The sequence below is a fragment of the Salarias fasciatus genome, chromosome 1, assembly GCF_902148845.1.
Source record: "Salarias fasciatus chromosome 1, fSalaFa1.1, whole genome shotgun sequence".
In the NCBI taxonomy this organism is placed as follows: Eukaryota; Metazoa; Chordata; class Actinopteri; order Blenniiformes; family Blenniidae; genus Salarias; species Salarias fasciatus.
Window position 1 is genome coordinate 20,857,804 of NC_043745.1, and position 18,898 is coordinate 20,876,701.

At 39.3% G+C, this 18,898-nt stretch overlaps 2 protein-coding genes across 4 annotated transcripts; both read right to left on the bottom strand.

Annotated features, from left to right (window-relative positions):
• Nucleotides 1–3,278: 3,278 nt before the first annotated feature.
• On the bottom strand, nucleotides 3,279–6,662 carry drc4 (dynein regulatory complex subunit 4). The gene is made up of 11 exons (XM_030094960.1): nucleotides 6,657–6,662; nucleotides 6,424–6,519; nucleotides 5,355–5,552; nucleotides 4,916–5,116; nucleotides 4,762–4,816; nucleotides 4,476–4,672; nucleotides 4,163–4,321; nucleotides 3,989–4,069; nucleotides 3,677–3,886; nucleotides 3,481–3,547; nucleotides 3,279–3,345 (listed from the first exon to the last, which is right to left on the bottom strand). Exons 1-10 carry the CDS (start codon nucleotides 6,660–6,662, stop codon nucleotides 3,509–3,511), a joined length of 1,242 nt encoding a protein of 413 aa, XP_029950820.1. The 3' UTR covers nucleotides 3,279–3,345; nucleotides 3,481–3,508.
• Nucleotides 6,663–7,512: 850 nt separating this feature from the next.
• On the bottom strand, nucleotides 7,513–18,879 carry LOC115387210 (transcription factor E2F4-like). 3 transcript variants are annotated; one of them, XM_030089844.1, is made up of 10 exons: nucleotides 18,868–18,879; nucleotides 10,625–10,905; nucleotides 9,688–9,797; nucleotides 9,437–9,589; nucleotides 9,266–9,309; nucleotides 9,061–9,125; nucleotides 8,663–8,978; nucleotides 8,029–8,076; nucleotides 7,916–7,945; nucleotides 7,513–7,831 (listed from the first exon to the last, which is right to left on the bottom strand). In XM_030089844.1, the coding sequence occupies exons 2-10, from the start codon at nucleotides 10,781–10,783 to the stop codon at nucleotides 7,719–7,721; spliced, it is 1,038 nt and encodes a 345-aa protein (XP_029945704.1). In that variant the 5' UTR covers nucleotides 10,784–10,905; nucleotides 18,868–18,879; the 3' UTR covers nucleotides 7,513–7,718. The 3 variants fall into 3 exon arrangements, with proteins under 3 accessions (XP_029945704.1, XP_029945695.1, XP_029945688.1); XM_030089835.1 differs by lacking the exon at nucleotides 18,868–18,879 and adding an exon at nucleotides 11,219–11,367; XM_030089828.1 differs by lacking the exon at nucleotides 18,868–18,879 and adding an exon at nucleotides 11,219–11,367 and having other exon boundaries at nucleotides 10,625–10,910.
• Nucleotides 18,880–18,898: the final 19 nt, after the last annotated feature.

Sequence of the window (18,898 nt, forward strand, 5' to 3'; positions counted from 1 at the left end):
AAAATTCCTTTTTTTTTTCTTCTGCTGGCAGGGATGCCCCAACCCTATCACCATCTGTTTTACAGATTGTGCCCTCTGCTGTGCTGCTCGGCCAAACAAACACATCAACTTAATAAATGTGAGAAGCCATTTGCTATTAGAAAGCAAAAACAGTAAATATGAGAAATGGCTGGAAAGGTTGTAAAAAAAAAAAAAAACAATTTCTCTGTTAAAAAGCCAGAATTACATTATTAATGTGGATTGCCCCTTTTGCATGACAGGAATGGAAAGCACTGCAGCCAAGAGCAAGGAAATACCCCTTCTAAGGTTTGCTGAGAAAAAAAAAGAGTAAATTAATTCTACTCTTTTTTTTCTTTTTTTTTTTTACTTCCACGATAATTTTAACATTTCTTTTTGAGCTTTATCAACGTTTAATAAATATTCAGTTGTCGTCTCTCCTAACTTGTCAGGGGCTCAAGCCAGTTCCTGGGTGACATGGGCCACTGGTTCATAGAGAAAACAGAAAAATACAACAGAGAATTATCAACAATCCACAGCCGATTTAGAGAGGTTAACCTCAAATTTATGATGATTCTGGACTGACCCAAACAGATAGGTAGTAAATTAAATTTACCTTCAGTATCACAGATTTAATATCTTCATCATGCATTTGATCGCCATAAAAAAAAAACCCCAGTCTTTGGGGGGAAAATGAGAACATATTTTATTTTCTCACTTTTTTCACTCATCTACTCATCATTTATTTATCAAATGAAACTTTCATGTCAGTAATGTTTCACCCTCATAAACACAAACCTATGCAAATATCCTCTGGCTCACATAATGTCATTCACACAACTATCATAGTATCACAAAAAGAAACAAAACACTGAAATTTGAATCCTCCTCACTAACTGTAAGGATTATGAGATTTTACAGCATCACTGTACAAACAAACTCTTTATCAAATATTTGTGTGTAGTATTATTGTTGTCCTCTGACACTGGTCTTCTAAGACTCTAATTCATCAAGGGCTACAGATTTTGAATACATTACTTTTTTTTGTAAATTACTGACAAAAACAAAATTTGCCATCTTGTTGGGTGCCGAAATCTTTCCCCACTTTCCACATTTTAAAAGTAATATATCTCCTGTGAAGACCCATTTATAATACAATATGTAATAGAATATGATGATGCACCGCGGTGTTTTTTGTTAGAAGAGTACTGTTGTTTGATGATTGTTCCTTTATGGATGGCTGGGGTCTTTCAGCAAAAAAAACATAAAAGTAAGAGATTTACACTGACTTTTTCTCTCTCGGGTTAGAGCCAACAAATGTTTTCCAGAAAAGATCACAACTACTTCACAATTCAAGCCACATAGTCACAAAGTCAAAGTTGTTCCCTGTATTGTCGTGGTTTGTGTTTTAAGGCTCAGATTTTCTTCTCTCTATGGAAATGCCTCGAGGAGATAGATGGACAGAGAGAGGCTGCGCTTATAAAACGCCAATGCTAAAATTAGTGAACAGTGACATCTGTTGTCTAGTAAGTGGTATCAAACTTCTAATAAATAAACTAAATGAATGGAATGCAATCAGGTATTGGTCAAAAAACAAATCCTACATAAACAATGACCCTTTGAAAATGTATGTCTGTGAAATAGCTTTTGTTTTACTGTGTCTATTGATGTGGTTAATAACAGTTAAAGATACTGGATTTCACCTGAAGCATCAGCCTCTGCTGGGTTACATGATGAAGGAGGAGTAAACTGACCGGGGAACCACACAGTGGAGAAGTGGTTCGCACTGTCATCCATAACACTTCCAGTTTTGAGTCTGGTTGCTTTCAATTGTGCATTTTTTCTTTGTGAGTGCTTGTGTGTATTCCAGTTTCCTTCCTGTCAAGCACAAGCTTGAGGATCCTTTACGGCATTAAATTGTGTGTAGGTGTGAATGTGAGTAGGGTTGAATACATAATATAGTCCAAATGCTTCGCTTTCACAACATAAATATCAACGATATACATATTGCAAAAAGACTAAACTGCGGTAAAGCTTGCTCTGCATTTCAATGTGTTTGGAGAATGACATGAAGCCTTATTGTCTTTAATGATCTCCATCGAGCTTTATATAAGTGGAAGAGGTCACAAAGTTTATGGGGGTGGGGGACAAACCAATTGTCGCTATAAATTAGGGGCTTGAGAAACAGCACAGTTATTTAGAATAACAGCCTCAAACCCTAAAGACATTAACATCAAATAGTCATTATTTTAATACATGCCAAGATTCTCACATTCTGCATGTCCATGTGACAGAGAGCTATCCTAAAGGTCACTGTGTCTGATCTGTCTTTGCCCTCTGATAAAGCTGACCTGTTGTGTATCCAGCAGTCTGACTCCAGCCTCCATTCAGAATTAGTCAGAAGCTGAATTGATTGATGGATCCCACCAGAACTGTGTCACTCTTATAAAGCTACACTTTGTTGATACCCAAGCTACACAATTAAGATTCCTTTCCTCTGGTTCATCTGTATTTCTGGTGACCAATACAGTGTTTCGAGAATATGAAAGGGTGATGTAAATACAGCAACCACTTGAATATACTCTACACTGGAAGCACCACCTCTTCACTCTTTTAATTTTCTGTAAAAGTTTAAAAGAAACTGAATTAAAATATGAAAAGTTCTTAAATGCATTCCAATAAATTCACAATTTCAACAATTAGTAAAGATTTTTAACCCATACTGTAGTTTTAAAGTCATTAAGAATGAGGCAGTTATTTCAGAAAATGTAAAATGTTGTTAAAGGACACAAAAAAGGTATGAAATAAAGCAGTTTACAACCAATCCTTTCTCCCTGCTCTTTCTATACTGTTCTAGTTCAGAACATGATAAGCGTTTCAGGCTCAAACTCAAAAAACAATTAAATCACAAGACAGTCACTGTTCATATATAAGGCATTACTTAGTGATGTGGTACCATCGGGAAAGAGCCTCCTCAACATTCACACAAACTCTGCTTGAGTTTGTGGGTTTCTTTGTGAGGCTCATCAGGACTCTCCCCTCCCTCAGCATCTTACCTCCTGTTCATGACATGACTGAGAAAACAGCTTTGAATGATCCAATCAATGAGTCAACCAGTGGATCTCAACAGTGAGAATTTATTATCACTCCAAACGAACATTTGTGAGCTAATATCAAATTAAAAATCTGAATAGTTTATGAATGATGACTTCAAATGAGAGATCACAAGCAGTAACTACAAAGATAGGCTTCAAAAGTTCCAATATTTGAATTCATTCATGCTCATTTAGGGGTAAATTGGAGATGCTGCTGCTTAGTTTCACAGGTCAGCAGGGAATTCCCTCGAGCCTGCAGGGGAAACATTAGCTTCACTTGAGTATTACCAACAAGACAAGATTAAACACAGCTTTTCATCTGGGAAATGAAGATCACACTTACACAATAAAAACAGCACCTTTTTCAGGAACTAATCAAAGCACTAACCTTGGAAAAACAACATGTTCCAGCCTTTTCAGTTTCTGATGGCAGCATTTGCAGAGTCAAAATTCTCCTGGAAAAACAAAAACACAACAAAACAAAAAAAATCTTATGTATGAAATGTGCACCCTAAGACATCTTACAAATATGCAAAACACATCAGCGAATTCAGAGACAATGTGAGGGGAATGTGAAGCAGTACCAGAACTTTGTTTGTGATCATTCGGAGAGCAGTGTGGTCCGTGTTGGAGGCTGAAAGCACTGAGCTGAGCTGGGCCTGCGTCTCCTCCACTCTGTCAGCCAGCGCCCGCACCTCCCTCTCCAGCCTCCTGCTCTCTGCAGCTGCCTCTTGCTGCGTCGCCTGAGTGTTCTGATCAAATGTCTTTTTCATTTCATCTTTATCCAACTGAAGCTGTGCAGGTTTGTGCACGCAAACAAAAGCATTTCACATAATTATTCACACAGTCGAGGTCCACGTGAACCCAGCAAACATTTGTCATTTCATTTCCTTTACCTTGTTGAATTTCACTTCGAGTGCCTCGAGATCTCGTTTCAGAGCGTTCAGTTTCTTTATCTTGGTATTTTCTATGGTGTCCTATAAAGAAATATTTGACACTGTTATAGAAACAGTATGTAAAACACACAATGCCACACAGGAGGAATAACAAATACACATAATACCACTGACCGTTTTCTGAGAGTAGTAATTAATTCTCTTCTGAACATCAGCAAATTGTTGGCTTTCCTCATTTGAGACAAACTCTGCGAGACGTTTGTTGTCCTGCAAAATAGTGTTCAGCTCCATTTTCTTACACTCCTGTAATTTTATATGCTCGTCGATGCTTGTCTGAAAAATATCAAAAAAGGGGGGAAAAAACACACTTGCATATTAAAAAAAAGATTCTAAACAACATTAGTGCAGCAAAAGCTTCATTTAAACATTATTTTCCAGGCCTGAACTATGTTTTGGGCATCAGGATGATTATTCTGTGCACGTATACCAATGTCTCAGTGATGTCAATTTTTTTCTCCCTCAGAGCATCAGGTCCAGCCTCGGCAACTGTGTCCCTGATGTCTTCTTTCAGATCAGTAACGTGGGTGTTCCACAGGCGCTCCCTGTCGCTGATCATCATCCTCCTTGTGTTTTCCTGCTCTTGTTGCATCAGCAGCATCTTTTTCTTAGTCTCAGCATCAAATTCTGCTCAAGGCGTGAGACAAAAATTAGCTCCTGATTTTATGGCTTACAGCATGAGATGCTGAGTCTAAATTCAATAATGAGTTATTTACCTGCAAAATACTCTTCCCATTCATTCTTTGTTGCAGTGACATCTTCGTTGTGTTTCTGTTGAAATAAAGTAGCGGTTGTGGTTTTCATGATCATTTGTTAATACATGTCAGGGATAGGCGTAACATTAACAGACACAAATTAAAACATACAGACCATCTTCAGTTCCTTGACGAGGGTTTCATCCTGAAGGTGCTGAGTGTCTATCAAGAGCTCCCTCATTTCTTCATGAAGTTCCTTCTCTAATCTCTCTTGATCTTTCTGCACCGCCTCAGCAGAGACTACACCATCTGCTTCCAGCTCACAGATTGTGTTCTGGTGTTCAAAAAGTAGGTGTTTCATCTTCTGTTTATACACCTGGTAGGAGGACAGAAAAACCTAATGAGCAATACGGAATCAATTCAGCCATGAAATGCTCATATCTCCTCGCATACTCATCGATTCACAAGTATGGAGTGAGCACTGATAAATGATTTACCAGCAATGCAAAGAGTATCATCAATTGATTTATGCATTTTGCATTCATCTATATTGAAGAGTATTGTCATGGACTGAATTTCCCTGTTAAGAGCAGCTGCTTTATGTCTGTCTTTACCTTGATCTCTACTTGGTGATGTGCCTCATTATCTTCTATTTCCTTCTCCAGGTTTTTTAGTTTTGCCTTGACCTCGGCTAGTTTTCTGTCTGTGACCTGCCAAAAGCTGTGGATCATGTCCCGCTCCAGCTGGAAGTAGTTCCTCTCTTCTCTCTCTCTATCCAGCTCCTCTCGTAGGCGCACAATGTACTCCTCCAGCTGAAATTCAGAGATGGGTGGTAATGCAGGCTTATCTAAGGTAGAAAATGCCGACATTCAATAGCTTTAAGGTGCTGAAAGAATCAAGTGATGTAACTAACTAATTGCCACAATTTGATTATTTACATTTGCAAGTAGATGTATTGTTTAACAGAAGCACAAAGCACCGTACAGTAGAGTTTACAGTAGTTTATCTGCTTCCTTTTTTTAATGGTAGTTATCAAATCTTTAGGACTTTATCCACAAGAGAATCACAGAATAAAAAAATATAACAGATGATTAGCAATATGTGATTTACTTTGTAATGGAAGGCAGGAATTTGGGCAAGCGGTGTCTCTTGTCACAAAAAAATAAAGAAAAATTCCATAAGCAGAAGCTAATGTAAATGAAGTTATCATGTGGGGTTTGAACTATCTCAGCTGATTTTTAAGAAAACATTAGAAATATTGGGTTTAAATGTAGTAAATAGGTATGATTAAATATTACATTGCTTGATTCATACCAGATTTTTGATTGGAGTTATTTCATATTATCAAGATCGATTGTAAGTAAAATAACTTGCTGATGATGCTTAAAAATATAATTCATTAAATCATTTTTGTTAACTTACTCTTTGACCCCAGGCTACATAATTGTATAGCTATGCATTTTGAGGGGAATTGGTGACTACATATTGCCTGCAGTGTGAATATGAACGTGTGGTTGCCTGTCTGTTTGTCCTGTGAAGATCTACATTTGTGAATTGTTTAAATGGAATCATCTTGGTAATTTTTACAATGTATTAAATGCTCACTGATACACACAGATCAAACACGTGTCGGCACTTTTCTGTCATTAGACAGGATAAAGATCATCACATCTGAGCTCTGACCTGCTCCTTGGACAGTTCCTCCTTGGTGAGTCCATTGATCAGTGTGGGTGTTCTTGCCTTTGCAGGCTTTTTGCTGGAGCCTTTCTTTTTAGGAGGCTGGACAAAAAGTAAGAATATTTAACACTCATTTATTGCACATTTAAATGGAATATTGTCTATATATTAAGAGTTCCAACAATTTAGAAAAACAAGACATTTAAAAAAAAAAAAGTGAATATTAAATTAAAACGAACCGACATCCTAAAAACTTGATATTGACAGGAAGTTAGCCTCTCATAGCAAGGCTAGCTACTAAGTCGCCGATGTTTTACAGGAAGAAATTCATTCAGACAACACTTCTTTTACCATCGTTTTTTCTACAGTGAGTCAGAGAGACGATGGATGTGCGTCCCGCCACGAAAAGACCGGAGAGAAGACGATCTGCGCTTAAAACCCAGAGAAAGGTCCTCCTGTGCCTCCGGGCTGCTGCAGCTAAACACACGTTGCCATAGCGACAAGCGCGCTGCGCTGCAGTGCAGCCACACAGGAACCTGGGACCCTTGGTTCTCAACAGGACGGGCAGCGGACGCTGCAGTAATTATTTTATTGAAAACCGATAGAAAGAATCAGATGAACCTCACTGCCCCTAGATAATGTTTTCCCCAGGTAACATTCCATTCCTATGTAGCTGAATCTTAACAATCTGTTCACATCAATATTGATCATTTTGTTTTACATTTGTTGTCCATATTTAGGTTTATCGGACAATCGACCACCACTAAATCACACAGACGCTGCAGTGAAGACAAAGGAAATATGCATTGATAATTATCAAAAGCTTCAAAAATAGCCTCAATCAGTCCTACTTATCTTTTCCAGTTTTATTTTCCATTCAAACAAGAGAAACTAAGCATTTTCTGTCTCTCAAACAATAACCTCCATTCTGATATAACATACCAGAGCTAGTGTAAAACAAATAATGCATTAACTGTAATGGCATGAGACACACACACACAAACACACACACACACACCCCCCTTGGGTTTGCTGTGTAAATTCTTACCACAGTGTTTTGTGTATTTTCATGTCAAGGAAAAGACAAACACAATCAAAATTTAAATGATTTAATCAGCTCTTCAAATATTGTTAAACTTCAGTAGTACAAAAAAAAAAAAAATGTTCTTGAGATTATAACCAATTCAGCTTTGTGTCATACACTTAAAAGAAGTGGTCACGTTTCAAACGATTCTTTAATTAAGTTATAAAACAAACATCAAAATACATTTTGGAAGAAATTCATGAACTGACACACTGGATCACACGCTGAGCGCAGGGACATCAAAAAGGTCGGAGACAGCTTCACTCTCATCCAGATTCCGGGTATATTGTTCAGATGGGGACGAAGACAGACGGAGGAGTGGAGAAAGAACTAAGAACAGGGTGAACACAGGAGCGTTAAAAACACCAACAACGGAATTAAAACTCAGCCAAGTTAGAAAAACAAAGTGCTTACCGTCAGAGGCAAAAAATCGTGTCAACAGATCTGCATTCAACAGAAAACACGAACATGTTACTACTCAATGGGAGCTTGACATTAGCCAAAACTATTTGCAAGAAGGACACTACCTTTGGGTTTATCTAATTGGCCTTGGAGTTCCTTTGATATGTCTTGCACTGGGGGGAAAAACATATTTTTCATCAAATTAAAAGCCATGAGAACAAAATAGAAACAGAAAAGAAATGCAAGGACAACAATGTATGAGCAGCTAAAAACAACCGATGGATGTCTATACTGTTGTCAGACATCTTTTTTTTTTAGTTCAGCTCAGTGAAGTCACTAATTTGTAAAATGAGAGCAATGCTGTTTATGATCAGCAATATAAATTTAACATATTCATTTTGTAGAGTATTTAGAAGGTATTCTCAGGTTTGAACTATTTCCACATGCACACCATGTTCTCACCTTAGCCCAAAACAGATTGCTTCCATATAATTCTACACACAGTACTCCATAATGACAATGCCTAAAAAGTGTTTTTAAAATGTTTGCAAATGTATAGTGAAAAACTAAGAAACCAAAAATCACTGTAGTGGTGTTATTGGCGTGGTTGTGAGAGCTGCCTGGTTTTTCTTCAAACATGACGTCTGGTATTCAAACCCTAAAGTCCGGTCTTAGAGTTCTACACACAATTCCTTTGGCGAATCAAAATGTCGAGAGAGTTGATTTCAATTAAATGCTAGAAAAAAGAAAAATACTCACATGCAGATTGAGCAGTTCTGTTTGGCTCAGCACTCCTTAAAGGTGACTGGTGCTGAAGCTGTCTGTCCTTCGTGGCCGTCCATTCAGATTTACAGCTTTGTGTGGCGTCAGCTGATGTATGACAGGGTCCAGAGCTGCTGTCTTTCTCTTCCAAAGCTAACAAGGCTAACTTGGCACGCTGTAAAATTTCTTCGGGTGGTGGAACAGGAAGTATGACAGGAACAGAACCACTACAGGCTTTGTTCATAAATACAACATCTATGGGTCCTCTGACACTTTTCAGGTGGACTTGGTAGACTGGGGAGCTGTTCTGGACCTGAAAGATGCATGCACAGATTAATTCATACCATGAGAATAAAAGTAATGACACGATAAAATACAGTCGATGATGAACTTACAGCTTTGGGAATGGGGACGTCTAGCTGTGTGCCACCTGGAGCGTGCACAGCCAAAACTGTGTGGCCTTGAAATAAATGCAGAAGAAAATTAAACAACTACTAATACAGTAATATTTGCCCAAACAGTTCCAGTACGATGAGTCTCGATTGACTGAAAGTGTCGTCCACTCAAGAAAAATGTTGATAGTAAGTGATAATACATTACCGCTGAAACTGTTGCAGATATCCTCATTATTCACATAGGTCAGAGTTGATTGGAGTTAAAGATCAAACAGTGAAATGGGCAGTGAAGAGATACAATCGATAACATGACAGTCTGTGTCACAGAACGTGTTGGAGTGTGTGTTCAAGTGTTAACTGGAAGGAAAAAGGATATCCACTGCAATATTCTCTTGTGTTTGCAATGCTTTGTTCAACCCACACCCTCTGTTGGTCCAATACTTGCTCCATGAGCTTCAGTTCTTGAACTTCCGACTTTAACTTCACAAGTTTGTCTGACTGCTGTGCGTTTTGTATTGGCAAAGAACCCCTCATGGAAGAAAAAGCACATAAAACATACAATAAAGCATACATCACTCCACAATATAGACAGAAATGCAAGCAAGCAAGGGAGTGTTAAAAACTTACACCCACTTCACGATGCGCTTGGATTTTTTCACAATCAGGCCGATGCCCTGAAGCACATTTGTGATGTCGTAGAGTCTCCTTTTCTGTGCAACATTGAGAATTCTGACGGCCTGAGTGAGCACAAAATGCCATCATCAAACAGCCTCTCCAGTTTGATCTGGTAAAATCACACCTATCTTTTAGTCCGTGTCTAACATGTTGGTGTCTCAGACAGAGATTACTCAATAGGCCTGTTTACATGTACTTAATGATGACAAAAGGAGATTAAATTATCAAAGCACCTGAAAACCACAAATATATTCAGAGATGTCATCTAAAAAAAATATGAAGATAAAATAAACAGATGCTCAAATAAGAAAATGACAGAAAGAAAACATGAAAAAATAGGCATGGCGAGTATTTTGATATCTTAATTATTAAAACTCTTGTAGGTTAGAAATAGCGTGTGTTGAAGCAGAGTTATAATAAACTCTGGTGTGTCACTACAAGGCAGAATCTGTTGAGCTGGACAAATCTGTCACTCTCACTGAATATCTACAAAATATTGTACACAGTCACTGTCTTCCCATTAAGGGTATTTTCATCCACAAATATCACTTATCAAAAGCATGGTGTGTACATTAAATCAACTTGACAAATACTGGTTTGGAAGAAACTGGAAGAAATGTAGAAGATCTTCACAGTAAAGGGATAAAGTGATCTAAAAAAAAACAACTATGTGACTACACTGGAGCACAGATGTCATGACTGTTTAGGAGAGTGGCAGTCCTTTTATATATCTGTGTGTTTCGTGAAAAAAACCTGATGTTAATATTTTAAAGATTATGGCGCGAAAATTCATTAAAAAACATGAGCCAATCAGCCTGACGGCGTAAAGTGCAGCATTCTAGCAGAAAGGGATGCAATCGCTCTGAAATCAAATGAACTTGTGACTTACATCTCTGAGGTCCAGCTCTCCGTTGTCAGCATTTTGGAGTAAATGGACAAACTTGGTGGTGAGCAAGTTCAGACTCTTCATCCTCCGCGGGATGTACTTTCTTACTGCGAAGGTGTTTGGCATGTTTCGGGAAATCGAACTCTCTTTTCCCCACTGCATGATTCTGTCTGCCACAAGGACAGAGAGCCGACCTCCCGCCGCTGTGGAACAGCCTGCCCGCCACACGTTTGGAAAAGCCGGCCTCCCGCCGGTCGGAACAGCCGGTTTCCCACCGCTCCAGTCTTCCCTTCCAAATAAAAGGAGTCAGTTTCATGTAGGAGTTCATTTTGCAGTAAGACCAAGATTAAAACTTAGTAAATATACAACGTTGTAGTTCATAAAAAAAATGTAGAACATCCATCATCGGTGTGCACCTTCAGAGGAACTGATTCACAAGTGAGTGCTAAAGAGGAGCGTTAACTGTGAAAGGCTCGCGCCGGAGGTACAAACTTTTTCGTGAGAGAGGCAACTAGTAAATGTTGCTTGTTTCTGTTAATAACGGTTAGTTTTATGGTCAGACGCCCCTCCAGCATTTCGTCGCAAACATGCTTTTACCTGGAAGGTTGTTGAGCCTGCAGCTGCTGAGGATCCAGAGTTAAACGTTAGCTAGCAGTCCAAACACAGGCAGCAGAGGTGAACTGCAGAGCTACATTAGGGCAGCCGGGCTCCAACACCGTCTCCTAAAGTAAATGTCCAAACTTTGTTTTGTGATCCTTCTTCTTCTTCTTCTTCTTTAGCTGTTCTACGGCAGACGCGGCTATATCAGCGCATTACCGCCACCCTCCTGATAAATGAGTGAATGAACTCTCACAGTTATGGCTCACAAAACTAACAGTGAAAAAACTGTAGCATGCAAGCTACAGGGGGAAATAAATAAATAAATAAATAAATAAATAAATAAATAAAACCTAGATTCTATTCATTAACCCCGTCCTCCTAAGATATTCAAATAAATACTTAACAACTGCATGGTCAGATGACTTGTCTAAAATTTCCTTCACTCTGAAGATCACCTTCTCGTCCTCAACCTTACTTTTAAAAACTCTTCTCTCTCTTTCATAGGTTCTGCATCTAATCAGAACGTGCTCTATGGTTTCTGCTTCATGACACTCATCACATTCTCCAGAGTTGTGTTTCCCCATTAACTGCAGTGTTTTGTTCAGACCCGTGTGTCCTATTCTCAATCTTGTGAATACTACTTCTTCTTTCCTCAACCTTATTCTCTGACGTCCCAAACCAACCTTTGGATTCAAATTATAATAAGCCCTCCCTTTGGACTCTTCATCCCATCTGTCCTGCCACAAATTCCTCATGTGTTTTTTAATTATCGACTTGACCTCCGATTTAGACAGTTTACAATGGATGGAGACAGTACTTCCTCTTAAAGCCCACTTTGCACACTTATCCGCCAGCTCATTCCCATCCAGGCCCACATGAGCTGGAACCCAAACAAATCTGACGTGAGTTCCTAAATTTTGAATAGACTGGAGAAGAACCAATATTTCACCAACAAGTTCACTTCGTTCATTGACATTACCTGATTTAAAGTTTTCTAATGCTGACAACGAATCTGTGCAGATTATTGCTCTGAGTGGTTTAACCTGCTCCACCCATTGTAGTGCCATAATAATTGCTACCAGCTCAGACGTATATACAGATACAAAGTCAGACACTCTTGCAGACACCCTCACATCAAACTCTGGTATTACACATGCCGCAGCAACAGCCCCCGACTCTGGATCTTTTGATCCATCAGTGAATATCTGTAAATATCCATAATAATTATTTATATATCTCATTGCCAATTGGCCACTGTCTCCCTTAAAACTCTTAACTTCCTCGTGTAATGAAGTATCAACGTCTGGAGCTGGTAACAACCATGGTGGGTGCGGCTGACACATGATCGATGGACTTAACTCGAGATTTGCAATACCAGCTTTTACTGCTTTTCCTAGCACCCCTATACCAAAAGTCTCTCTCTTAATTTTCGAGTTCTCCCATGTTGGTACAAGTACACTCTTAGTTGGATGATCATCCTTATGTCCTTTTAAATTCACATAATATGCCAATGTCAGCTGCAGACGCCTCAACTCAAACGGCATTTCCCCAACTTCCACCTGAAGCGCACACACTGGAGATGATCTCAGTGCTCCCGAACAAAGTCTAAGTGCTGTACTTTGAATCACATCTAGCTTCTGTAGTTCAGATTTTGCTGCAGACCCATAAGCTATACAGCCATAATCAATGACAGATCTAATTAATCCAGCATATAACCTTTTCATTGAAATCATATCTGCCCCCCATTCCTTACTACTTAAACACCTAATGATGTTTATAGCCTTCTTGCATTTATTAATCAGCTTCCCAATATGGTTTTGCCAAGTCAACTTGGAGTCAAATTGCATACCTAGAAACCGCACACAATTAACTCTTTCTAGATCTTTACCATACAGTTGAAATTTGACACTTTCCTGAATTTTCCTAAATGAGAAAAACATAACTTTAGTTTTTTCCACAGAAAACCTGAATCCCCATTTACCCGCCCACACCTCAACAGCATCAACAGCTTTTTGTAACCCATTCACAATAGATGAGACATTCTTTCCTCTTTTCCAGATGGCCCCATCATCTGCAAATAATGATTTTCCAATAGAATAATCCAGTCCTTCAAATATGTCATTTATCATTATTGAAAAAAGGATAGGAGATATAACACTGCCTTGAGGCACTCCATTTTCTACTGTCAGACATTCTGAGAAGCTACTATTAATTCTAATTTGAATCTCTCTATCGCTGAGAAAGTTTTTAATCCATTTATACATCTTTCCATCTATTCCATTCCTTCGAATTTTAATTAGCACACCTTCTTTCCAAAGCATATCATACGCTTTTTCTACATCGAAAAAAACCGCTGCAACTACTTCCTTACATCCGTGTGCCTTTCTTATGTCACTCTCTAATTTTATAACGGGATCCATTGTTGACCTGCCCTTCCTGAACCCACTCTGAAACGGGGAAACTAGATTGCGTGATTCAACATAAAAACTCATTCTTTCCACAACCATCCTCTCCATTATCTTACCAAGGTGTGACGTTAATGCGATTGGCCTGTAATTTGACGCTATCGTTGGGTCTTTCCCTGGCTTTCTAACTGGAATAACCACCGCCATTTTCCAACATTTTGGAACTCTACCACACTCCCACACTTTATTAAATAATATCAATAATATATTAAGCGCATCGTCGCTAAGATGTTTCAACATTGCGTAACTTATTCTGTCTTTCCCTGGGGCTGTAATTTTTGCTTTGTTTATGGCCTTTTTAAGCTCCCTCAAAGAAAACAACATGTTCAGGCTACTATTTGAGTCTTCTACATTTTCCAAGAGATGCTGATACTGTTTCTTCGTCTCCTCTCTCTTTGTTCTCTCATCATTTGTCAGATTAAAACTACTGTGTACTTTAGCAAAAGTCCTAGCCATTAGCGTTGCCTTCTCTACATCTTTCACTGCAACATTCCCATCATTCTCAAGAACTGGGTAGCTCCAAGACTTCTGCACCCCACTCATTCTTTTAACAACTCCCCAAACTTCATTTATACATGTTTGTCTCCCTATCGTGTTACAATAATTTTGCCAATAGCTCTTTTTAGTCTTTCTCACCACTTTCCTCACTTTTGCCTGTTCTCTTTTATACGCAATAAACTCAGACATATTAAAACACTCTCTAAACTTCTTGAAGGCCTTATTTCTTGACTTTACAGCTTGAGAACATTCTTCTGTCCACCAAGGAACCAGCTTCCGCTTCTTACCTCCTGTCTTACTCTGCCCTATAGAGGATTTTGCAGCTTCTGCTATAGCAACAGTAACCTTTTCACTAAGCACATCTACATCATCTACGATATCAATCTGGCTCATTTGTCTCTCACTTAAAAATCTAAACAATGTCCAGTCTGCTTTATTAAAATTCCACCGTTCATAAAAGACCCTAGATGCATCACAGCTCCTGTTACCAAGTCTGCAAACAATAGGATAATGATCACTTCCAATTGTTGTATCACTTAAAACTTCCCAACTCACTTGATCTGCCAGAGCTTGAGAAACCAAGGTCAAATCCAACACCGATTGCCCTGTAACCCCTATACGTGTAGGTGACCCATCATTTAACCACACCAATCCTTTTTTATCAATAAACTCTTCTACAACTGTTCCATTGTGATCAATTTTACTTCCTCCCCAAAGAAAACTGTGTGCATTAAAATCACCCAACCAGATTATTTTCCTATCATCTTGTCCTTCTATCCTTTCTAACGCAGCCGTCTCCAGCCTATGACAAGGGTTGTAAAAATTTACAACAACTAAACTACCATTAACACCCCATACTTCAATAACAACATATTCCAGTTCATCACCCTTCCCCAAAACTCTATAGGGAATTCCTTCTTTAATGAATGTTGCACACCCACCACCACTCCCACCAGGTCTATCTCTTCTTTCACAAACATAACCATTTAGAACAAAGTTTAAATGTGGTAGCAACCAAGTCTCAACTATACATATAATATCCGGTTTAACTTCTCTTTCAAAAACAAATCTTTTAAACTCCTGGCCATTAGCCAACAGGCTCCTCGCATTCCACTGTAAGAAATAAATGATTTAGGTCCTTGCTTTAGAAGATGACGCCGATCGCTGCGATGACTGTGATGACTGTGCCGACTGTGCTGACGATTTCTCTGTCATTTCTCTGAGCTGAAGTTCCTCATACACTGTCTCCCATGTAATATCTCTAATTCCCAGGTATCTCGCAGCACTCTTAACAACAATGGCAGTTTTCTCTGATCTATGCTTTGCTTGGAAAGTACAGTTAATAATTTCAACCATGAAGTATAAAAAATCCTTTTTCTTGACAATCAGTGAGTCTCCATCTATTGCCAGACTCTGCACAACTCCTGGTCCATGATTCAGCTTAGGCTCAACTCTCACTTGCTTTGCTGCCTCAGCATAAGATAACTTCCTTTCTGCTCTGATCTGCTGAATTTCAGCTGCCCTCTTTCTAGCCTCACAATCTCTGTGGCCCACACTGTGTGCACCTCCACAATTCACACACTTCTCCCGCACTCCTGTTCCACATGTGCCGTAGTCATGTTCTCCTCCACAGCGCCCACACGTTAGATTTCCTTTACAGTAGGCAGCAATGTGTCCATACTTCTGGCATTTAAAGCAGCGTAAAGGTGGCGGCACATACAGTCTCACACTATAGTTTAAATAACCCACAGTGACAAACTTAGGGAGCACCTCTTCTTGAAATTCTACCAATACTGATAAACTATCCACCTTTTCCCCTTGTCTCCAAGTTTTAAGACGTTTCAATCCAATCACCCGTCCACCACGCATGTTCCCCTTCATCTTTTCCAAATCCTCATTCAAAGGGATTCCATAAATCACCCCCTTACAGACTTCTCCTACTCTCATTCTTTTACTGACAGCTAAAACTTCTTTCTTACACACACTGCTCAGCCTTAATGCTTTTCCTTGCTGGATCTCATCCTTACACACAATCATCAAGTCACCATCCGTGTGGACTCTCGCTCTCACCACCTCTCCAACTTTATCGCGCAAAAACTTTGTTAACACCACTGGCCCTACAGTCCTAATATCATGCCCTTCCTTAAACTTGATAAGCACCTTAAGACCTTCCTGATCCGTTCTCCTCCGCACAACTCTCTCCCTCCCTTGCCTGTCATCTGAGTCACTTCCTTGACTCAACACTCGCTTCCTTTGTGATTTAACACCCTCACTATCGCTCTCATCCATACTATCCTCACCCCAAGTCCCCCCCGATCCTGCCATAAGGTGATTGTTCACTCCCTCTTTCAGGATTACCGGTGGCTTTCGCAAAACAGAAACAGCGTTAAGAAAATCGCTCGTCTCGACGACAGCTCAGCTCCTTCAACTCCTCCTCCAAAGACCCAACTCTCGGCTCATTGTGATCCTCCTCGTCTGTGGGTAAGCTACGCACCCACGTGTTCTACATAACAAAGTCCTCACTCTGCAGGGTGGGGTTTAAAGAGTGGGAGGAATACCCACCCCCTCACAGAGGAGGACCACGTCCCTCCCACAGACTGTATATTGAATTTATTATACAGCCTGTGATTCCTCCAAACTGCTGCTCTCATGCAGCACATGCTCTCCCACACTTTGTCTCTCACCAAACACCAAAATAATCAGCTTTCTCACATCAATCAGAGCAGAGTGGCTCATAAAGAGCAGCCAATCTAAAATTGGAACTACAGTTTCAGGATTTTTTAAAATTCATTTTAATTTCTCACAGGTCCTTCCAAGATGCAACCAGGTTAATTTTACTCTAATTTTCCTGCACCTTCTTCCACCTTTTCCAGCTGCCAACCCAATTCAGCAGCTTCGGGCCCAGCTGTCTACACCAGTAAGCCCGGTCCAAGTGAAGCCGTGTGTGTCCAGCAGCTTTTGCAATTCAAGCAGTGCTGTTAATTTCACCAGGCACTGATCCAAGTAGATGATTCCTGCTCTCTTCACAGTCAAATCTGAGATAGAGGAGGTAAAATGTATCTTTAAAAATAAGAAAATCGCCTGGCTGATCAAATACAATATTGAGTCCTTCCCCACAAGCTGCCAGGGTCAACACACTGCGCAAAGTGGAAGATGATGGAACAGCTTACATCCTTCAAATGACATTATCCTTCTAATTCTCAGGATAACCAGCCTGGAAATCCTGCAGATTGACATATGGCACACTGGCAAAATAACTGTGGTATAATTGCATTGCCCTTTATTATGCTGAAGGTATTCGATGTGTTTCCTGCTATCACCTAACAGTGTTTTTAACACACACTGGCGTTTAAATGATTGATATTAAATGATAAAGTGATGGAAATAATTTTTAAATGAAACACCACAAGCAAAAAAAAATAAAAATAAAAAATACAAGAATAAATGTAAATCCACACTTGAGCCTGCATCATTGTAAGAATGTCATGGTTTCCAATTCAACCCAACCTCTCTCGTGGTGTTTGTGTGTTCTCCTTGCTTTCAGGTGCTGTTTATTTGAACAGTTCAAAACCTACATTTGAAGTTAATTCGTGACCAAAAATTGCCCACAGCTGTGAGTGTACAAGTGCATAGCTGTTAATATCTGTGTTTGTCCTTTGTTAGACTGGTGATGTCTCCAGGGTGTCCCTACCCTGCTTTTGTGCATGATCAGTGGGGAATTGGCTCCAACATCCCATGACCCTGAACTGGATAGAAGAGCATAGAAGATATTTCATTTAAATAATGCATGTTTCTCTCAAATAATAGTTTACCCTCTTGTGATTACTTTTAGGTTTGTTTTGGGGCAGCGTACATGCGTCCAAGGTGCACCATGCCTTCATCCATTATTGGCAGGGATTCAGCACCTCCAATCTTAAAGTGAACAGAGCGTTCTTGAGGATGGATGACTGTACAGTACAATGGCTCCCAGAGAGAGAATATCTTTGAATGGTCTTGATGGTCATTTCTGTGTAAAGGTTGCATGTTTTTCCTGTGCATGTGAAGGATTTCTCTGCTTATTCAGGAGGTGTTTGTTCACAGTCCATAAACTTGTGTTAGTGGTCAATTGATGTTTTAAAGTTGTCTGTGATTGTTAATGACATTGTGCATGATTGTTTGTCTCTGTTTGTATTTGGACGAGAATGAATTGGTGACTGCCTATGCTCATAGCCAGCTATGCACTTTTTTGACATAGTGTTAATAATGATTTTTAGCATACTTTTTGAATATTTCCTTCAGTTTTTTAAAATCTTGTATAAACTTTTTTCCTGTTTTCATTTTCTTGCCTTATACTCTCTTTGTAAATTGTCTGTGAAGCAGTTTCAAATGTGCTGACCTGCAAGAAAGGATATCTGTTGGTTGATTGATTGATTGATTGACAGAGTTTTAAAAATGCACTTACTGTGCTTTCAGGGAGAATCTAAATTGAATGGATACATTTAAAACAGAAGTTTCCTCAGCCCAAACACAAGCATGAGGTCAGATATATAGATAGTGTATGTAATTAGAGTATAATAACCATTTCAGAATAAACATCACAATTTTACATAAACTTTGTTATTATTTGGCGTGGCTTTGCGTTACAGAATGTAAATATTGTAGAGATTCAAAGACAAGCTGTTCAGTCTGTTAACCAGACCTCACCTGTGGCTGGCTGTTAACTGTAAACTGAGGA

Excerpts from the sequence above, each read along its gene's own strand:
- drc4 (XM_030094960.1), bottom strand. Across the intron at positions 5,117-5,354 it reads ATCACCAAGTAGAGATCAAG|GTGTATAAACAGAAGATGAA; the intron begins GTAAAGACAGAC and ends TCCTCCTACCAG. Across the intron at positions 4,673-4,761 it reads ATGGGAAGAGTATTTTGCAG|AATTTGATGCTGAGACTAAG; the intron begins GTAAATAACTCA and ends CGCCTTGAGCAG.
- LOC115387210 (XM_030089844.1), bottom strand. The coding sequence starts at position 10,783 with ATGCAGTGGGGAAAAGAGAGTTCGATTTCCCGAAACATGCCAAACACC. Across the intron at positions 9,126-9,265 it reads TATCTGCAACAGTTTCAGCG|GCCACACAGTTTTGGCTGTG; the intron begins GTAATGTATTAT and ends ATTTATTTCAAG. Across the intron at positions 7,832-7,915 it reads ACGATTTTTTGCCTCTGACG|TTCTTTCTCCACTCCTCCGT; the intron begins GTAAGCACTTTG and ends CCCTGTTCTTAG.